This window comes from Megalobrama amblycephala, linkage group LG10 (genome assembly GCF_018812025.1).
Source record: "Megalobrama amblycephala isolate DHTTF-2021 linkage group LG10, ASM1881202v1, whole genome shotgun sequence".
Classification (NCBI taxonomy): domain Eukaryota; kingdom Metazoa; phylum Chordata; class Actinopteri; order Cypriniformes; family Xenocyprididae; genus Megalobrama; species Megalobrama amblycephala.
This window is the reverse complement of record NC_063053.1, coordinates 896,480-918,203: the sequence shown is the minus strand read 5'-3', so window position 1 is coordinate 918,203 and position 21,724 is coordinate 896,480. Positions and strand designations below refer to the sequence as shown.

The 21,724-nt window shown below is 37.5% G+C and overlaps 1 protein-coding gene across 6 annotated transcripts in view; it reads left to right on the top strand.

The window, feature by feature from the left end:
* Nucleotides 1-21,724, top strand: part of fgfr2 (fibroblast growth factor receptor 2) — a 54,591-nt gene that overhangs the window by 8,401 nt on the left and 24,466 nt on the right. Inside the window, exons 3-9 of one of the 6 annotated variants that reach the window (XM_048203860.1) lie at nucleotides 4,077-4,343; nucleotides 4,882-4,956; nucleotides 8,950-9,119; nucleotides 10,931-11,054; nucleotides 16,358-16,548; nucleotides 16,790-16,928; nucleotides 20,330-20,526. In XM_048203860.1, coding sequence (XP_048059817.1) covers nucleotides 4,077-4,343; nucleotides 4,882-4,956; nucleotides 8,950-9,119; nucleotides 10,931-11,054; nucleotides 16,358-16,548; nucleotides 16,790-16,928; nucleotides 20,330-20,526 — 1,163 coding nt within the window. Of the gene's footprint in view, nucleotides 1-4,076; nucleotides 4,344-4,881; nucleotides 4,957-8,949; nucleotides 9,120-10,930; nucleotides 11,055-16,357; nucleotides 16,549-16,789; nucleotides 16,929-17,546; nucleotides 17,692-20,329; nucleotides 20,533-21,724 lie in introns of all 6 variants that reach the window. The other 5 variants (XM_048203857.1, XM_048203859.1, XM_048203856.1 and 2 more) reach the window with 5 other exon arrangements.

Here is a 21,724-nt window from a genome sequence, read left to right as displayed (position 1 = left end):
TCGACTTGCGTACGGCTGTCTGCTGGAAGCCAGTTATTATAAAGTTTTACATATGGATATTTTTCTTACAAAAACCCATCACTTCTCTTCAGAAGGCCTTTATTAACTCCCTGGAGTCGTATGGATTATATTTATGATGGATGGATGCACTTTTTTGGGCTTCAAAATCTCGCCTCCCATTATAAAGCTTGGAAGAGCCAAAATATATCTCCGATTGTGTTCTTCTGAAAGAAGATAGTCATATACACCTATGATGGCTTGAGGGTGAGTAAATCATTTTTGGGTGAACTATCCCTTTAAGTAATGTTTGAAATGTTTATTCAAAATAATGAATAAACCATAAGATTTTGGCTATAAGGTTAATGGAAATAGATTTGATAATTTAAGACATTTTTATGTAATTACATTTGGCTTCAACATTTCTACTAGTTCCATCATGAACACCTAGATGTTTGCAACTCCCTGGTTTGGAAATCCAGGAATAGGCTGTATACCTCTGTTATCAGAGCCATTTCATCATCGCATCTCATCCGACTGACCCCGGGCACTCAGTGAAGCGCACAGCGGTCTCGATTCCAAGTCGCCAAGCAGCCGGAGACAGAAGGATGATAGTGTGAGAATTGGACAGACTGGTTCCTGTCACTGTTTGGTCGAGAGCCTAATTATCTGTTCTAGCAGAGGCGCAAATGAGACTTGGTGGAGCGGACGGGAAGTGCGAGACAGTCCGTATCCGTCACTCCTGACGGGACGTTTGATAATAACCGCCACGCACGGCACTGTGTTCCCAGGAAAACACAGGAGAACAGATACAGTCACACCTCGAGAAATTGAGTTTTACCGCAGTCGACTAAAGACTACGTTTATTGTGGCAGAGTAGGATGTTTCTCTGACCTTTCCCAAGAAGAAAAATCCGGAATTTGCAGGATGTCAACAGGTTGTGGATTTGTGGAGGGGTCTGTGTCTTGTGGACGGCAGGGGGTCGGTTGGCAGGGTGAGAGGTGAAAGGTCAAAGAGCACATCAGAGGTATTGTTGATGGTAAAGAACAGATGTACTGGACCTGAAGAATAAAGAGAATGAAAGCATGTCAAATGTTTAAAGACGTTGCGGTTGCATCAAGTTCTTGACTCGCCAGAACGGACAAAATTTATCGCAGTGCTGTGAGAAAAGTTTGCTTAACCTTTGAATTACGAAGTGTCCATGAATTTGATCATTTGATCAACAAAAACTGGTTGAAATTGGCTGGTATGTTGCTGGTAAAGCATGGCGCTAGTCAAAAGTTATTTCACCAAAGTTGCCAAAGTTTAATTCCCAGGGAATTGTACTGATTAAAACAAAAGTGGTAACACTTTACAAAAGGTCCTATTGGATAACATTAGATGCATTAACTAACAATGAGAAATACATTTATTACAGTATTTATCAATTATTTTTAGTTCATAACAATTTTCATTGTTAGCTCATGTCCATTCTATAATATTAACTTGTAATGTATTAGTAAATGTCAAAATTGGCATTGATTAACATTAATAAATGTAGTTTTCATTGTTATAGCTCATGTTAACTAATGGAACATTATTGTAAAGCATTACCATAAAAGTTAACATGGAAGTCAGTCTAAATAAAAGTGTCTGCCAAATTCATACATGTACCAAAACCATAAGCAATAATTTGGATGTGTTGGAGAGCTCTCTTGTCTTATTTCTGCATTTTTGCATGGCTTTTTCCACTTTCAGCATGCACAGCTTAATCTTTTGCACTGCTTAATCGGTTCAGTACCCATTAGCATCTTATCTACTCTCTATTTATATACTAAAAGTTTAGTGAGACTTGAATGTCCACTGGTCATCATCCAGAGTATATGTAAAAAAACTGATCCACATGTGTTGGCTTTCTAACAGGACTTGAGTGAGAGCAGGCCTCGTTTTTTTCAGGTTGTCTTTAATCGTACAATAGAGGGAAATGCGCAACCAATTACAGTTAAATAACAGTTGGACAAACAGAGGCCTCCGGAAGAGCAAGGCAATGAATACCGGTCCCATCAATCAACGGCAGAGTTCGTTCTGAGGCTGCACAGTCGCGAAAGGCATAAAGGAAAAGGTAATTGTTTCCGGAGTAGGAACAATACAGGAACTAAACTTGCGTAGGGCGATGTGCCTGGGGAGAGAGTTTAGACCTTCAAGCACACTCCAATTCCCCTTGAGGACTGAGCGCAAGTCATATGACTTTCCCTTCCTGCGGTGTGTGTAGTTCACACTCACAATAGGACAAGAATGTGCAGGAAGATAGGTAGGGTTGGGAGTGTCTGTGCACAATTATTTCTGATTCTTGACAAGTCCGACCATGTTTTTCCATACCTCTCGCTTTCAATGTTTATGTCTTTTTGTACACTTATAAAGCTGTTTAGTCTATCTTAATTCATAGTTTCCGCTCAGATGCATTGGGTTATTGTTATATCTGCAGAAACATGAGATCTCCTTCATACAGAGTCAGAAGCTTGGATCATGGTGTACTGGCCAAATTATTGGACAATTAGTCTTGGGGATTCGCTGAACGTGTTTGTCAGTGTGGTTCTGTGGTCTGGGTTTAATCATTCGGCTATGTTAATTGCCCAGAAATGTAATATCTGTGCTCGGATTGTAGATTGTACAGTTCTCCTCTGTACTAGAATGTGTTGATGGCTTTAGTTTGAGGAAGAAAGTTTTGACCTCATTTGAGTGTGTAACAACATCAAGGCGCTGTTATGATTGCTATGCAGTGCGGTGTTAATCATTGTTTATCATTCTACCCAAAAGATCAAGTGAATTAAACGGATAAAATGTCTTTCCTGAATTCCTCTCGCTCTCTCTACAGCTCATTCTGACTTTCTGATTGAGTGTTTGATTTCTGTCCGTCTTGGCTTTGCTCTCAGTGGAATCTCAGGTGAAGTGAAATGGATATAGATGGTATGTTTTGCTTGAACTAGCAAGTGGTCAACCAATATGGGTTTTATAATTTACCGAACACACACACACACACAATCACACATACACTGGTTTCCATGTTTTATGGGGACTTCCCATAGATGTAATGATATTTATACTGTACAAACTGTATATTCTGTCCCCTAAAGCCCTGGGTATACTTATACTGTATAGTTTTGAGCAATCTCTTGCCACGAGTTACAACCCATGTAAACATCCTTGTATTCTTTCATGCTAGAGTTGAGGGAACTTTCTAACCTCTTCGCACAATCTCCCGTCCATGTCGGCCTCCATTGTCGCTGTAGCTTGCATGAGTTCCTGTTCTGTTTATGCAGTTTTTCTTTGACTACCATTGTGAACCGATGCCCTCAGAGCACGGTTGCCACCTTGTGGATAAACTAATTACATTTACGTAATTGCGAACAAGTACGCTTCTGGTGGCGAAATTCGCGTCGCGCACTGTTCGCTGACCCTCGTGTATGCATAAAAAGTGAACTATACTTTGGGTTTAACCCTATCCCTACTTTATTTAGTATGATTTATAAGCTGTTTTACTCATGGGGGACCAAATGTCCCGATTTTTTTGGTCCCCCATGAGGAAAACTTATAAGCTTATAAATCATGCTAAATAAAGTATGATTTCCAGGCACACACACACAACATAATAAAAAATAATATAATGAACCAGCAATAATGGCTTAATTCTAATGTGTGAGGTCGGGGTTGAAATGACAGGGAAAGGAAAACCGAAGGCTCTGTTTATGAAATGAACAAATATTGAGTCCTATTTCTCAACTGGCACCTCTTTCATGTCAACGCACTGCTAATGCCACACTCTTTCCCTTTGGTACAGCTGCATGCTTCCAGAAACGCTCTGTATACACAATTCACAGCTAATGTGGACACTCTAAGGTGTCTTTATTTGGGATAGGCTTTTGGGTGAGCTGTTATTTAATTAATAATCTGAAGCCTCTTCTTCGCACTCTCACTAGGCACTCTAGGGATGTTGTTTTGGTGCAGTGTTTTTCATCTTACACTCTTGGTCTTTGTCTTTTTCTCTGCACCCTATCACCCCTTTCCTCCTGCCCTCCTCTCTTTTCCTCTTCGCTCTGCAGAGCCTCCAACCAAAAACCAAAACTCTAAGCCCACCCTGTGCTCGGTGCACCCGGGTGAACTGCTCAAGCTCAACTGCCCGCTGCCCGAGGCGGCCGCCATCATCTGGACCAAAGACGGCTCCTCGCTGGGCCCTGACAACCGCACGTTCATAGATCAGGAGTGGCTACAGATCCGCGACGCCACCCCTAAGGACTCGGGCCTGTATGCGTGCAGTGCCGCGGGCTCACAGGCCGGCGACGTGCTTTGCTTCATCGTAAACGTTACAGGTGAGGCGCTTGTCTACCACAGGTGGCGCCATCTGCAGAATAAGACTTTCATATTCACAGATGAGCTTTCGGACGCCGTCTCTGCCTGAAATTGAATGCCGATATAATTCTGTTTGTCTTGTTTTCATTGCATTTTTACAGTTCGTCGCTCACTTTACAGTGCAGAGAGGTGGAAGATGTAGTCTTTAAGATCACTTTGCACGTTTTACCACATTCGCTGGCTCTGTAATTTGAGTATTAAGATCATATTAGTTGAAGTGCTTATTGTTTGCTTATGTTTTACTCCTTTTGTTATTGTGTTTTACAGACATTTTGTCTGTTTTAACATGTCACGTTAAAATAGTTTTTTTGAATGTTATGTCTTTTTGACAGTTTGCTAGCTAGCATTCATAGTAGCTCTGATCACAATCGTGAAATTTCAATGAAAAATTGAAATGAGACAGCTTATGTTAATGTGTCAAAAATAGCAAATAATTGAATAATAATTGACGGCTAGAGAAACAAAGCAAGGTTACAGTATTCCCGGTACTCTCTGCAGATGCCATCTCATCCGGTGACGATGAGGACGACACGGAGCGATCGGACGATGTTGGGGCGGACGGCGAACAAATGCGTGAGTATCGGGAATGGGGGCCGATCAGCAGTTGTCACAAAGTTCCAAGAAAAATGCACTTTTATTCCCAATGATATTTAGAGAAAATAAACAAGTGCTAGCTGTAGATGTAACACGTTTGGCGTATTGGGTTTTTTTTTATTAACGAAGGTATTCGTTATTTGCTACATTTCACTGAGGCAGTCTGCAGCGGAGTCTGATGTTAACTATGACATCAAGCAATTCCAGCACAGACACATTCCCAGAATTCCAGGCCCTCTTTCCTTCTTCCTTTGTGTCTTTGTGCCCTCCCTTCTCAGGTAGCTAGTCAATGAGGGGCCTCTCTGTAATTTACCTGTTAAGAGATTGGGCTCCACTTTGAGAATGGCAAAAGGGAAAGACCTGAGGTAGAATATTAATTCTTATAAATATTAATTAAGTATAGAAAAAGGAGAAATTGTGAAGATGTTAAAAGCTTTGTTAATCAATGGAGTGCTGCAAGGATGATGTGTTTTTGTAGGCCCGTAAGTTACCTGTTTCCCTTTGACAAATAACCAGTTTTGGATTATTGCATAAAATAAGCTCTGTGACCAACAAAAGTTTGATTTATGTAATAATCTTCACAAATAAACCCAACTTTTATGAATTTTGAAGCCTAAATACAATCTTCAGAAGTAAACTTAGGCACCAAATCACACAAACTACTATAATCACAACAAGGCTGTAAAAGCAGACAATTGAGTAGATGAGTTTACTTCATGACGTGTAGTGTCCTGAACGACCTATGCAGTCCCATTATAACAACCTTTTTAAAAAATCAAGTTGGGGTATTGGAGTGGGGTATTGATAAGACCTTATATTAGGCCAAAAATCAAGAGTGGGGTATTGATGAGACCTTATTTCAGGCCAAAATTCAAGAGTGGGGTATTGATGAGCCTTGTTTCAGGCCAAAAATCAAGACTAAGTTATTGATGAGCCTTTTTTAAGACCAAAAATCAAGAGTGGGTTATTGATGAACCTTATTTCAGGCCAAAAATCAAGACTGGGGTATTGATGAGACCTTTTTTAAGGCCAAAAATCAAGAGTGGGTTATTGATGAGACCTTATTTTAGGCCAAAATTCAAGAGTGGGTTATTGATGAAACCTTATTTCAGGCCAAAAATCAAGAATGGGGTATTGATTAGACTTTTTTAAGGCTAAAAATCAAGAGTGGGGTATTGATGAGACCATATTTCAGGCCAAAAATCAAGAGTGGGGTATTGATGAGACCTTTTTTAAGGCCAAAAATCAAGAGTGGGGTATTGATGAGACCTTATTTCAGGCCAAAAATCAAGACTGGGGTTTTGATGAGACCTTATTTCAGGCCAAAATTCAAGAGTAGGGTATTGATGAGACCTTATTTTAGGCCAAAAATCAAGACTTGGTTATTGATTAGACTTTTTAAGGCTAAAAATCAAGACTGGGGTATTGATGAGACCTTATTTCAGGCCAAAATTCAAGAGTAGGGTATTGATGAGACCTTTTTTAAGGCCAAAAATCAAGAGTGGGTTATTGATGAGACCTTATTTTAGGCCAAAAATCAAGACTAGGTTATTGATTAGACTTTTTAAGGCTAAAAATCAAGAGTGGGGTATTGATGAGACCTTATTTCAGGCCAAATATCAAGACTAGGTTATTGATGAGCCTTTTTTAAGGCCAAAAATCAAGAGTGGGGTATTGATGAGACCTTAATTCAGGCCAAAAATCAAGAGTGGGTTATTGATGAGACCTTAATTCAGGCCAAAAATCAAGAGTGGGTTATTGATGAAACCTTATTTCAGGCCAAAATTCAAGAGTAGGGTATTGATGAGACCTTTTTTAAGGCCAAAAATCAAGAGTAGGGTATTGATGAGACCTTAATTAGGCCAAAAATCAAGACTAGGTTATTGATTAGACTTTTTAAGGCTAAAAATCAAGAGTGGGGTATTGATGAGACCTTATTTCAGGCCAAATATCAAGACTAGGTTATTGATGAGCCTTTTTTAAGGCCAAAAATCAAGACTGGGGTATTGATGAGACCTTTTTTAAGGCCAAAAATCAAGAGTGGGTTATTGATGAGACCTTATTTCAGGCCAAAAATCAAGAGTGGGTTATTGATGAGACCTTATTTCAGGCCAAAACCCCACTGACTTTGGGATGATTGAACCTTAAGTTCAAAAATGCTAACTCTTTTCCAGATTTTTTGTCATGGTCATCTCTAATTGCTTCATATTTCTTGAGAACCTTATGCAAAAGAGAAGCCGTGACAGGTGAGGAAAGGAAATTGACTACATTTCCACTGTTGAAACGAGTGCCATATCCAAGAAAATCTGTTTTGAGTTGTGCAAAACTAAATATTAAAGAGGGTTGTTGGAAAGAGGGGTGGAGCGAGGTTTTTCAGCTAATGGGCTCTGGTTTGGATCTGCACCAACACTTTTTGTGTAAGCTTTGGAGGTCTGGCCTTTGGCCGCGTACGAGTGGAGTTGAGGTGGGTGTGTGGGGGGATTGGGGTTGGGATGGAGGGGTGTTTAGCATTGTGCTTGGGGCGGTTTCGGGCTCAGTGGGTTGGATTTCTGCCCAGCTGAACCACTCAGAACGCTTTGATATTTCTGTGCAAAGGGGCCTCAACAACAGCCGTCTCGAAAACACCAATTTTTCCCCCTCTCACGAGAAAGTTTCCTTTATTTGTGAGATGTGTTGCTCTCAGACGAGGTGTGCTGGAGTAGACAACACTGGGATTGTTTAAAGACTTAGGGTCTGGTTTACATGTTGTGTTTTTTTTTTTTTTCTTTCTCTGCTTAATTTGATGGAATTAGCTGCTGGGACGTCTCAATGTTTCTGTTTACTGACCGATCTTTGCAGATAACGGTGGTATTTGTTAATAGTCCCTTGTAGATTCCAAGAGTTTTTGAAGAAATAAAGCTTTCAGTGGTCGCTGGAGCTCACCTGTCTTGGGGTTTCCCACCACATCCGACCCTACCACCCCAATGTCTGAGGGTCATACCCATCTTCTCAATGAAAACCTGAACCGTTAACAAAGTTAAAAGGCTTACAGATATGCAGTCTGCTGTCTGCCAGGGCATTGAGGTCAAAGAGAATGACCGTTACGAAAGAATTCCCACGAGATGAGATGAAAAAGTTGGGTGGTGAGGAAAGAAAACAGACGGACAGATAGACGTTGAAGGAAAGCCAATGCCTTAACGCTGAAGGGAAGATGTCTGTTTACACGTCTCATATCAAGTCATTTGCAACCTTCCGGTTAGCATGTCTGTCGAACAATAGAAATTGGATGTGATGGTCCAGTTCCTTCTTGGCAAGCCGCTGTGCTTTTGGACTGACTTGTTTTATCCTCCTTTTCTCTTGTGTATTTTCAGAGCAAAACGGGAATATGTTTTTATTTAAGCCGCTCACTGTGAGTTGCAGGGTTCCATTAAGCAGATGGGCGGTGCAGTCATGCAGCGCTGCGAGTGTGAATAACTGTTTCGATTTACATCCGTGGTCATGGCTTCCTGTTTCTCCTTGCTGAGATTCAGACGCCTCCTGCTTTCGCTCTCTTGGCAATGATCTAGTTCTTTAGGGATATATAGGTTGCTTTACTTTATTGATTTGCCATTTCTTTGTGTCCGTGTTATTTGTTATTATTTATTAATATTTTGAATTCATTTTTATTTGTATATTTTCTTTAGTTTAAGTTTTAGTAGTCAACCATACAAGTCAAAAGCTACTGTTTTTTGCTTTGATCTTGGGTTTTTCCATAAACATAGATGTAGATGTCAGGGGCTGATCTATGAATGGCTGAAAGCAGATAAGAGAGGGGGTGTAGATAATAAACCTCCAGTTTTGCATGGATGTTTTATGTGATGCATATCAAAGCTGCATGTAATCTTAAAGGCTTAGACACTGACATCAAAGAAGATATACAGTGCACTGCAAGCGTGATTCTTGATATTTGGATGATGTAAACGGTTGGTTGTAATTGTTTCTTCTTGCCTGCAGGGGCGCCATATTGGACCTCACCGGATAAGATGGAGAAGAAGCTGCATGCCGTCCCGGCGGCCAACACCGTGAAGTTTCGGTGCGCGGCAGCAGGAAACCCCAAACCCAAAATGCGCTGGCTGAAAAACGCAAAACCCTTCAGACAGGAGGATCGCATGGGCGGCTACAAGGTAAGAGATCTCCACTAGTATGAGAATTTGCATGGTCTTCAACATATACATTTAATAAGGCTTAATTACTAGTGCTTTTTAGAAAACGAATGGGTACCTTTTTTGTACGGGCAGATTTGCATGAGTCAGAATTGTTAGTTGGTGAAGCACTGACTCTTGGTTAAAGTGTAATAGATGTGTGCGGCGATTGGCCGATGTACCCCGATCAGTGTCTGTTTGCACTTTCGTCTCTGAAAACACAGCTGATCCACACAGAAGGTCACTAATGATTGAGCTGCTCACGCTCGATTGATCTGGACACTCAAAAATGAGCTCAGCGTCTGACTATAGACCATGTAGACATGTTCATTCGATAATCCAGACTTGAATTACCTTTTACAGAAGTTACTGACAAAATTACAATTTTTCTGATAATTCCTCAGTTTGAAATATATTAGTTTAGTTTGGCTTTATGTGTGTATGTATATATATATATAAACATGTTATAGTCTGTTAGTGGATTAGAGGAGGTCAAGTTTGAACTGCTTTACTAAAAAAGAAATATCTAAATATTTCCATTGATTATCTTGGTCATGATTGGTGCAGCTAATGAAAACTTTTGGATTAATAATGAAGAAATATTATGATAATAAATATGAATTATTTTTAATAACAATAATAACTTTCAACATATGTGACCCTGGACCACAAAACCAGTCATAAGTCACATAATAATAATAATAATAATAATAATAATAATAATAATAAACTTTATTTTATATAGCGCCTTTAAAAGTTACATCTCAAAGCGCTTCACAGAAACATATAAATACAATAAACATGCATTAGAGCAAAATTAAGAGAGAAAGATGCATTATACAAAAAGCAAAACAAAACATTTATAATAATAATTTATAATAATAATCACATGGGTATATTTGTAGCAATAGCCAACAATACATTGTATGGGTCAAAATTATCGATTTTTCTTTTATGCCAAAAATCATTAGGATATTAAGTAAAGATCATGTACCATGAAGATATTTAATAAATTTCCTATCGTAAATATATCAAACATTTATTTTTGTGAGTGGATATGCATTGCTAAGGACTTCATTTGGACAACTTTAAAGGTGATTTTCTCAATATTTTCATTTTTTTGCACCCTCAGATTCAGCTTTCAAATCTCAATTTAAAAAAAAAAAATTCAATTTCAATTTTTCCTTATGACTGGTTTTGTGGTTCAGGTCACATATATGCTTTGTAAACAAAAAAAATTATAATTCAATGTGTCAGCAAAGATTTGAATTTCATTTTAGAGTTTACAAAAAGAAAATCTTCATGAAAAAGTCACCTACCCCACAATTTTAGTGTAAATAAGATATCAAATGCTTCATAAAATAAATGAATCATTGGATAACGTGCATAAACTAGAGTGCCTGAGGTAAATGAACCCTCATTTTGTCATCATTTGACGGGTCTCTAAAGGCCGAGGCTCGAGCAGGGTTGTGGAGTGAAAGTCTCCATGGAAGAGACGCTGGATTTTGTGGCCTGCAGTCACGAGAGCGGCATTCCTGAGGTGGGGGCGGGAGCTCGCTCGTCTGTCGGCACGGCGATATTACTTTTCCCATGGTGCTCTCGCTCGAAAAACCCTCGTCTTCTGGGCCAATTTCTCTCTCTCCTGTTTGTTCTGTCAGTGCTGCTGTCAGATTTGCCCTCCATTTTGTAAGACGTCACACACAGGTGTGAAATTGAGGATAATAGGTGCTGAACTAAACCTGTTCAGAATGTGTCCTGGAAGTTTGTTTTTGATTTTTCCTTTTCCTGTTCAGGTCCGGCTCCAGCACTGGACTCTAATCATGGAGAGCGTCGTTCCCTCTGATAAAGGAAACTACACCTGCCTGGTGGAGAACGCCTACGGATCCATCAATCACACCTACACGCTGGATGTAGTAGGTGAGTCTTGTTTACATGTGTGTAGACTGTTTTTTCTCAGCAGGCCTCTTTTTCTCAGGGCATGTAAGATTGCTGCAGGTATCTTTGAGCGGACAACACAGCAACTGAAGTGGAGAGGAAAGAGTCAAAAACGAAAATTCTGTCTCTTATGCATACCATTTATTTGATCAAAAATGCTGTAAAACTGTGAAATTGTTTCACACAATGCTGTCGTGTGGCTTTAAAAGACTTGGAAGGCTTAATTTTCATTTTTGGGGTGAACTGTCCCTATAATTCATTGCTGTCTGCACTAGTTGTTTGAGTAGACCTGCCCTATCTGACCTCAGAACCAAGCTATATTTTTGCATGCACACACCCTTGAACAAAACACAGACATGCAAGGCTCACACACACACACACACACACACACACACACACACACACACACACACACACACACACACACGCACACACACACATATATATGCTCCCTATTTAGGGCCCCTGTTCTGGGTAAGTAAAAGCAGTCTTTCAGAAGGTCTCTGTTTTTCTTTGCTGTTTTATTGCATGGCTGTAAAGCGCTTTTGTGTCTGGCTCAGTCTAATACTCTCATCACAGAGAAAACAGAGGAGAAAAGAGTCAGAGGAAGGGATTATGCTGTTTTTCTCTTGTTGTTTTCTTCACTTTAATGTCAGACTAACCTACCTGGGAAGTCAATGAAAATGACAAGATGAAAAAAGGTTGAAAACATTTTCCCTGTGTCTCGCTGACCCTTCGAACAGGTCAATGAAAGTTGCGCCAGTCTGAACTGGCCTGCATTTCAAAGCTGGACAAAGTACAAAGCGCTGACACTTAAAAGAGCCAAAAAGACTCTAATTATTGCTGTTTACTGTGGATGTCGGCCAGATTCCAGCGCAGAAACTTCTACTGTAGATAACTTCCAACAATAGCCCCTTATACTAATTTGTGTGCACATTATATACTCATTTAAGTTTAGGACGCCCAGTCACCCTCCACTGATACTGAAGTTAACTTTTTATGATTTCACTTTTTTAACTTTAGTTAGTGTGTAATGTTGCTGTTTGAGCATAAACAACATCTGCAAAGTTCAATGCAAGGAGAAATTTTCTTTTACAGAAATCACTTTTTAAAGACTACAACAAATAATAAGCTTCTTTTCGGGTTGATGACATCACAAACCCTAGAATTTACATAAACCCCGCCCCCCGAGAACACGCAACAAAGGGGGCGGGGCCATGTTGGGCTGCTTTAGAGAAGAGGAAGAGTTGTTATAGTAGAGTGTTGTTGACATGCTGTCATTTTACGCCGGACTGCTTCACAAACGAGGGTCAATTCAACACAAAAGATGAACATGACGGCACATGCTAGTGGATGAGTTGAATCAACTCCACAGCAACTACATCAATTTATCCACTAACCATTCAGAAACGTCTAAAAGTGTAACTTCTTCCTGAGTCTCTCCATCAGTGTCGACTCCGGTTTGAAAACTTTCGTCATTTTGGCTGCATGAGATTCTCCGGCTTTGTTGTTGTTGAGCTGTTAAAGCTCAAAATATATTATTTTTTTCTGAAAATGCAATGAAAAAGGCTCAACTTAATGAGTTTTTGCTCACTTTGACTTGTTTGGGGAGCATATTAATACGTAAATACATCTTCTGAAATATAAACCAGCAAAATCTCTAGTGATTGACGTTTCAAATGTAGTAACACATCTCCATCTGGATTTTTCTCTCAGCCAATCACATGCCGCAGTCCCTCCCATGCATGCTAAGTCAGCAGCTTACCCAGAGTTCAACAGTCTCGCTTCGGGATGCCAGATCAGCCTGTAAATGCCTGGCTAGTGATGTAATCAATCGATTGTGATTTGGTGGAGAATGCGGGCACTTGGCTTAACGTGTTGCTGACTCAATGGGTTTTTGGAGGAGGATCTGACCCTCAACCTGGTTTCAGTTGGGTTTTTGGAAAGTTGCTCGGTTAGGGTAGTGCACAAGTGGCTAGCAAGTGTTTTAGCTGGAGTGTTTTTGCACAAAATCAATCTAAAACACTTGCTAGCGACTTTCTGTCTTTCTGTATGGTACAGATCTTTGTGTGTGAGCAAAGTTTGTCTTGTTTCTCATCTGTTCTTCTTCTTCTTCTTCTTTTCTTTTCACTGCCCATCTGTTGGGCATCTTTTATACTCTGCATCCTTTTAACCCCAGCCTTTCTCTTTTTCTTGCACCATTGTTTTGAGCTTTTCTTGTGCCCCCTCTGGTGCCCCTCAGTCCTAAATCCTCTTACATCCCCCGCAAACATTCGCTGCATGTCTGTGACGGTTGACCTCTCCACATCTCCTGTGTGACATCATGCTTGTGTGTCTGTGTACATCGGGGTAACCAGGAGACGTGTCAGAATTACAGGGCGAGAGTAATGTTGTGCTGTGAAGACAATGAGGTGTGTGTTAGTAATGTGGTTTAGTCTGTTTAGTTTGTGATTTTTTTCTTTGGAAAGAGTGATTCGGTAGTTCTAACTGTATCTAAAGCAGGATTATTATAGTTAACCAAAACTAAAACATTTCTGTTACTTGAAATAAGCGTTAACTGAAATAAAATATTAAAATAAACTTATTTTATTTCAGCTAGTTTCCAAGGAAACATTTCTTATTTTTATTTAGTTTAACTTGATGTATTAAAATTACTAAAACTAACTATAATTTAAAATACTAGGCCTATATAGACATTCATAAAAATGACAGACACAAGAAAATTGCTAAAAATTAAGTCTAAAAATATAAAAATAAACACTAATAACAAATGAGTGCTGTCAAATTGATTAATCGCAATTAATCGCATCTGACAATAAAGTATGTAAATATATAATGTGTGTGTATGTGTGTATATATATATATATATATATATGCATATAAGCACACACACATATATTTACAAACTTTTATGTTAGATAACCATGATTAATCGCATCTAAATTAAAAGTTATATATATATATACATACAAATGCATACACGCACACGCACACATATTTACAAACTTTTTCTTAGATCAGATTAATTGCAATTAATCGATTTGACAGCACTATAAAAATATAATATTATCTGAATTATACTAAAATAACCCTGAAAATTGTCCTAATAATAGGAAACTTCACTACCAAGTATTTTTAACTTATCATAACAAGTTTACTCATCGTTGTGGCATTTTGGGCAACAAAAATCATATCTGATCATATCTAAGTGGGAAAAGGGAATAAAAAACGAGAAGGTTCCTGATACACCAATGCTGCAGGAACCGCAGCTGATATACGGTGGACACTGAACATCTGTCTTATTCCCCCCCCCACTTTGCCTTTCTTCATCTGTGTTTGTTCAGTCCTTATCTGCTGAGATAATGCAGCAGCCTCTGTTTTGTGAAGTCTTAACAGCAGTCTGATATGACAGTAGGTGTGGTGATCTGAATGCCAAATGTTCACGTATACCTTCACAAGCTTACTGCGCAAATTGGGCTGGTTATCGTTTGTGACCACTGACTGATTATTAATAAAGGTTAAGAAAAATTAAACCCACAAACAACTACACCGAAGAAGGATATATTAATGTTCTGTTCCTAAAGCTTGTAAGCTTCCTAACTAGACATGGGAATTGAAAGATTAGTGAGTAAATATTTGTTGCTTTACACGTCAATTTGGTGAAATCTTAGACAGCACTGCATGTGTTCTTTGGCAGAGAAGGCATTCCCAGAATGCAGTGTGAGCAGCAGCATTATCCAATGGAAGTGTGTCATCCAAGGAAATGTAGTAGATGTTATTCAGTACAACACCTCAATCTAAATAAAATCTCAGTCGTTTGGAAGCAACATGCTAACATAGATGTTAAGTTATTAAGAGAGGTGGTTTTGTTGCACAAATAATTAAATGATCCTAGTGTAGCTGTTCAGAAAGAGCATTTCAAATCTCTTATGAGGTTTTATTTGTCTTAGAAGGTACCTGCCTATGTAGACGCTAACAAAAGTTTGGAACTGTGGTGTTGTGCTGTCGCGAGTGTTTGTTGTTAATGTTCGGTCAGAATCAAAATGGTACATACACTAATGTTGTACAGTGTTTTGAAAGAAATTAAAATACTTTTATTCAGCAAGAATGCATTAAACTGATCAAAAGTGACAGTAACAGCATTTATAATAGTGCTGTCAGATCGATTAATTGCATATAACATACAACTTTGTGTGTATATATATATATATATATATATATATATATATATATATATATATATATATATATATATATATACTTGTGTGTATATAAATATATATACATACATATATTGGTGCTGTCAAATTGATTAATTGCGATTAATCGCATATAGCATGCAAGTTTATGTATACATGCATATATTAGGGCTGTCAAATCAATTAATCGTGATTAATTACATATAGCATACAAGTTTATGTATACATACACATGCATATATTAGTGCTGTCAAATTGATAAATTGCGATTAATCGCATGTAACAAAAGTTTTTACTTGCACACATATATTAGTGCTGTCAAATTGATTAATGGCAATTAATCGCATATAACAAAAGTTAATATATACATACACATATATTAGTGCTGTCAAATCGATTAATTGCGATTAATAGCATATAACACAAGTTTTTACTTGCACACATATATTAGTGCTGTCAAATTGATTAATCGTGATTAATCGCATATAACAAAAGTTTATTTATACATACACATATTAGTGCTGTCAAATCCATTAATCATGAATAACAGCATATAACATACAAGTTTATATATACATGCACACATTAGTGCTGTCAAAACGATTAATCGCATCTAACATTATATATACATTATATAATATGTGTGCATGTTGTCTTATATTAGATGCGATTAATCGAATTGACGTTACGAAAGATTTTTATTGCAAGTAAATGCTGTTTTGCACACAAAATATTAAGCAACACAACTGTTTTCAGCATTGATAATAATCATAAATGTTTCTTGAGCATCAAATCATCATATCAGAATGATTTCTGAAGGATCGTGACCCTGAAGACTGGAGTAATGATGCTGAAAATCACAGGAATAAATTACACTTTACTATATATTCACATAGAAAACAGCTGATTTACATTGTAATAATATTTCACAATATTCCTGTTTTTACTGAATTTTTGATCACATAAACACAGCCTTGGTGAGCATAAGAGACTTTTTAAGAGAAAAATGTAAACTTTTGAATGGTAGCATTGCCGTACATGGTAAATATTCACATAACAATGCTCATTCTTCTTGGTTTTTATCAGAGCGCTCTCCTCACCGGCCCATCCTTCAGGCAGGCCTGCCGGCCAACATCACTGTTCATGTCGGAGGGGACGCAAGGTTCGTCTGTAAAGTTTACAGTGACGCTCAGCCTCACATCCAGTGGCTGCAGCACATTGTGAAGAACGGCAGCCGTTACGGTCCCGATGGACTTCCCTACGTCCGGGTGTTAAAGGTAGGCTTGGTTTTAATCTTCAAAAGAATCTAATTTGGGTTTTTTTATTTTCAGATGTTGTGATGCAGCTGATTTCTTTTAGAAACGAAAAGACTCTTACAGGAGATATCCTTGTTTTTCTTATGCCATGTAATGGGTGGTGCTCCCTCCCTTTCCGCTCTCCTATCCTTCCTAAAGAGTACGAGAGATTGTAACAGGTTCCCATATGTGTGTTTTTGTCCCTCGTCGCGGCACCCTCTAGCGCTCGGGCATAAACAGCTCGGACGTGGAAGTGCTCTTGCTCACCAATGTTACGGAAGAGGACTCTGGTGAATATACGTGCCGAGTGTCCAATTATATCGGTGAGGTCAGCCAGTCCGGTTGGCTCACTGTCCTTCCAGGTAAAACCAAGAACGAGACGTTGATCCCCCGGCGTTCCTTCCCCCTTCTGCTGGTGTTTTGGGTTGTTTTTTTGTCGTCCTGGTGATCCTGGGATTTTCGCTGATCCGTTGTGGTGTGGTCTGGTGTTTTATTTTCTTTATTTTTTTGGTGGATCTTTCCTGGTGCCCCTGCCATCCAGCCAATCAGCCATGGAAACAAGCCTTTGGTCTGTCAATGCCACTGCCTTCCTGTTCTGTCCTGTGTCAACTTCCCATGTCTGTTTTTCCCTTTCCTTTATCACTTTCCTTTATTTTCTCTCTTGGCGAAAGGCAGTGGCTTGTTTTCCATGTTTCTTCACTTGTGTTTGCATGGACCCTTGAGGATCTGATGGGTTCACCTGCGTTGGGATCTACGTTTATGGCGATTTTTTTTCCCTGCTCTTCCTGTTTGACGATCTTCTCTAACAAAGTGGAACATCTACCATTTCTGTAATGCGTAGATGGGAAATACAGCATTGAACATCTCTTTTTCTCTTCTTGGTATTTTGGGTCTGATTTGTTTCTTTTCTTCTTTCTTCCCTCCTCTTCCAACATCTCCATCTTCCTCTTCTCCTGCGTTTCCTCCTCTGTTTCTCTCAGACGGCAGGTGTGAACACTACGGACAAAGAGATCGAGGTGCTCTACCTGCCTAATGTAACTTTCGAGGATGCGGGCGAGTATACATGCTTGGCGGGTAACTCTATTGGGATCTCCTATCACACTGCTTGGTTGACGGTGCTTCCAGGTATACATTCGTCCTCTACTGCTCCTGTACACACACTTCCTTTATGTCGACGTCACGTTGGTTGATATCGACGTTCTTTGAGAGGAAACCAGAGGCACTTGGGACGGTGTTACTTTATAGTTTTTGTTAATATTTATAATTTTTATAGATTCTGTTTTCACTTTAACCCTCTGGTGCTCTTCGGTCATTTTTTACTTTTTGATTTTATTTTATTTTTTTTTATAATTTTTTACTTTATCGGACTGGTACGAAACTTGTCAAAGGTTTTGGCACTTGCTATGTGAATGCACAAAAAATCATGGACCTTATTTGAAAAGGTTAAATGGTCCTGAAAAAAATGAGCGCATTCGAAATTAATGGGAATCAAATTTCATCTAGTGGAAACTTTTGGTACTGCGGCCAAACAAAATCTTACTGAAAGCTCATTTTTTGAGATATCAAGCTCAAATTTGGAACATAACTTGTTTAGATTTATGACTTTGATTTTTTCACAGTTTTAGAGTAAAATTTGCTTTGGAAAATATATATTGTATATTTTTATGAAAATAGTATTTTTGTGCATTTTTCGTAACAATAAACGTAAAATTCTATAACTCTTTTTTTAAGTTCACTTTTTTAAACATTTTACTTCAGCAATAATATGCCAAGTGTTGTCTTCAAAAAAGAAACCTAACTTAAGTCAGTGCTCTAAAGCATTCAAGATTTACCACAGTTTAAGTTGGAAATTTCATTTCTATGCTTGAAAAGTAAATAAATGGATTATAACTACTGCATAAATATAATTTAGTACAATAAAATCCCATAAAAATGCAACATATTAAATAAAAAACATTATCGAACTAAAATATAATACAATAATTTCATTGAAATAAAAAAAGAGCACAAAGAGCACCAGAGGGTTCGTTTTAGTTAAAGTTTTAGTAATTTTGTTGTTGAGTTTTTGTCATTTTTTTAAATAATTTTTTTAGTTATTTTATTAAACTAAAAGATAATGAGAAATGTTGACTATATATATTTTTTATATTTTATTTTGTTTCAGTTAAGGTTTATTTTGTTATAAGTTAAATAATTTTTTTTTATGTTTTTAGTTTTAATTAACGATAATAACCCCAGCCATTTTTCTAAAAATTGTACATTCTTAATTGCTGAACATTTGTTCAGCATTGTAATTTATTTGTTCATCAGATGTAAGAGTTATGAAATAATCTTTAAAAATCTCTAAAACTGCACCCAAGTGTCTCGAAATCCTTGTTTTTTTATTTTTTTATTCTCTTCCCAACTAACATTTTATTGGATGCATGTTTGGAACGACATGTTTTGAAAGAATAGTTCATCTGAAATTAAAATTCTGTCATTATTTACTCAAAAAAAAACTCATGTTTTTTATGACTGACTTTCTTCAGTGAAATGAGAAATTTTCCAGATAACGGAAGAATTTGTGCAAGTGTGAATGAGAGAGGGGGAATATGTTCTTGCACAAAACTATTGTATGACCTGGAATATATTTGGCACAAATCATATGAACTATTTTAATGCTAATATTCCTCAAACTCAATTCTTTTTCAAAATCTCCCATAGTGTTTAATTGAAGAAAGAGTCACATGGTTTTGCAATGACATGAGAGTGTTAATGATGATAAAATGTTGGTTTTTAGGTGAACTATTCTTAAAAATCTTTAAGCTCTAATAACTGTTTTGTTCTCTAAAGAAAGTCTAACCTTCTCAAATGCTGGACTTTCTTAGTTATTAGAGCCACTTCACAACCAGTGTGTGTGTGTGTGTGTGTGTGTGTGTGTGTGTGTGTGTTTGAGTGTGTATTTAAATGTACATGTCCACAAATTTAGTGCAGGTTTAACTAAATATTAGTGAAATGTTTCATAGTTTTGGAAACACAGGGGCTGTCTGTCATCACGCACAAGGCAGTGTCAAGTGTGCACACTAACATACATAATGCAACAGCGTGAACCTCACTGCATTTTAATAAGAGTCCATTTCCTGACAAGGAAACAGACCAAATCTTTGACCGCAAATGGCACCACTTACTGGTGTGCAGTCAGACAGATGGAAGTCTGTGTGTGTGTGCGACTGTATCCGTGAAGTGTGTATTTCTGAAGGACCTCAAGTGTCAGGAAGTACTTCAATACTGTGGTCATATGCAAACCATTTTGTAAGCATGTGTACGTTCACAGTGTCAGGAAAAATGCTGTGATGGAAAGAAAGATCACAGAGGAGATCTCTTTAATATCTCTTAGGTCTCAGATTTTTCACATGAAATCTCACATGGACCAGGATCTGAACTACTGAAGTTGATATTTAAATGAAAAGTTTCCTGAACATCTAAATAAAATCTCCGTCAGAGTGTCTTTTATTAGTTATTTAATGCTACAATACTGGAAGGAAAGATATTTGTAGATGTTTTTATAGTTTGAGTCAGAGTTTGAAGTGAGTGAGTGAGTGTTCATCTTGTAAGTCACCTTCATCTTTTCCTCTTTTTCTGTCTTTGTTATCTTTGGTGGAACCTTAATGTCCTTCTTAACACTGTGCCGTGTCCAACATTAAGGTTTCTGGTGCAACATTCATCGGGCGTGCCTTAGTTTGTTTCCTCACGTCTTAGTCCGATCCTTCTCGCTACTCTACAGCCGAGCCAGACGCCATCGAGACGGACTACCCTCCGGACTACGTGGAGATCGCCATCTACTGCATAGGCGTCTTTCTCATCGCCTGTATGGTGGTGATCGTGGTGGTTTGCCGAATGAGGACGTCGGCTAAGAAGCCTGATTTCGGGAGTCAGCCGGCGGTGCACAAGCTGACCAAACAGATCCCTCTGCGGCGCCAGGTAACAGAAAGTAGATAAAGAGTTCCAGAAATCTTATACACACAAACACTCACACTTATATTAGAGGGATTTGTCTTTGAAATGTGTAGTTCGTTGGTTTTATGTTTAGTGATTTGAACCAACGTCTTATTTTAAAGTACGCTCTTAGAAAAAAGAGTTTTATATTGAACTCTAGGGTTCTTGACTTGATTTTAAAGAACAATTTATGCCAAAAAGGTTCTATATAAGGAGAAATGTCTTGCATAATACACTTATTTTAATTTATTATCTTCTGATAAAGTGTTACAAAATGCTTAATTTATCAAATGTAATAAAAATAGAAAATGAATTAAAATTATTATCTTAATTGTTAAAAGATAATTGAGACTGAAGTAATTGAGTAGATAATTATATAAATTATATTATATATAAAAGTTTAGGATTGGTAAGATTTTTTAATGTCTTTAAAAGAAGTTTTGTCGGCTCACCAAGGCTGCATTTATTTAATTAAAAATACAGTAAAAACAGTAATATTGTGAAATATTATTTCAATTTAAAATAGCTGTTTTCTATGTGAATATATAGTAAAGTGTAATTTATTCCTGTGATCAAAGCTGAAGTTATTTGATTAAAAATACAGTAAAAATTGTGAAATATTATTTCAATTTAAAATAGCTGTTTTCTATGTGAATATATAGTAAAATGTAATTTATTCTTGTGATCAAAGCTGAATTTATGATTAAAAATACAGTAAAAATTGTGAAATATTATTTCAATTTAAAATAGCTGTTTTCTATGTGAATATATAGTAAAATGTAATTTATTCTTGTGATCAAAGCTGAATTTGATTAAAAATACAGTAAAAAAATGTGAAATATTATTTCAATTTAAAATAGCTGTTTTCTATGTGAATATATACTAAAGTATAATTTATTCCTGTGATCAAAGCTGAATTTTCAGCATCATTACTCCAGTCTTCAGTGTCACATGATCCTTCAGAAATCATTCTAATATGATGATTTGATGCTTTTTTAGGATTCTTTGATGAAAAGAACAGCGTTTATTTGAAATAGAATCTTTTGTAACATTATAAATGTCTTTACTGTCACTTTTGATCGATTTAATGCATCCTTACTGAATAAAAGTATTCATTTCTTTTCAAACAAAATAAAATAAAAAAAATTCTTACTGACCCAAAACTTTTGAACGGTAGTGTATA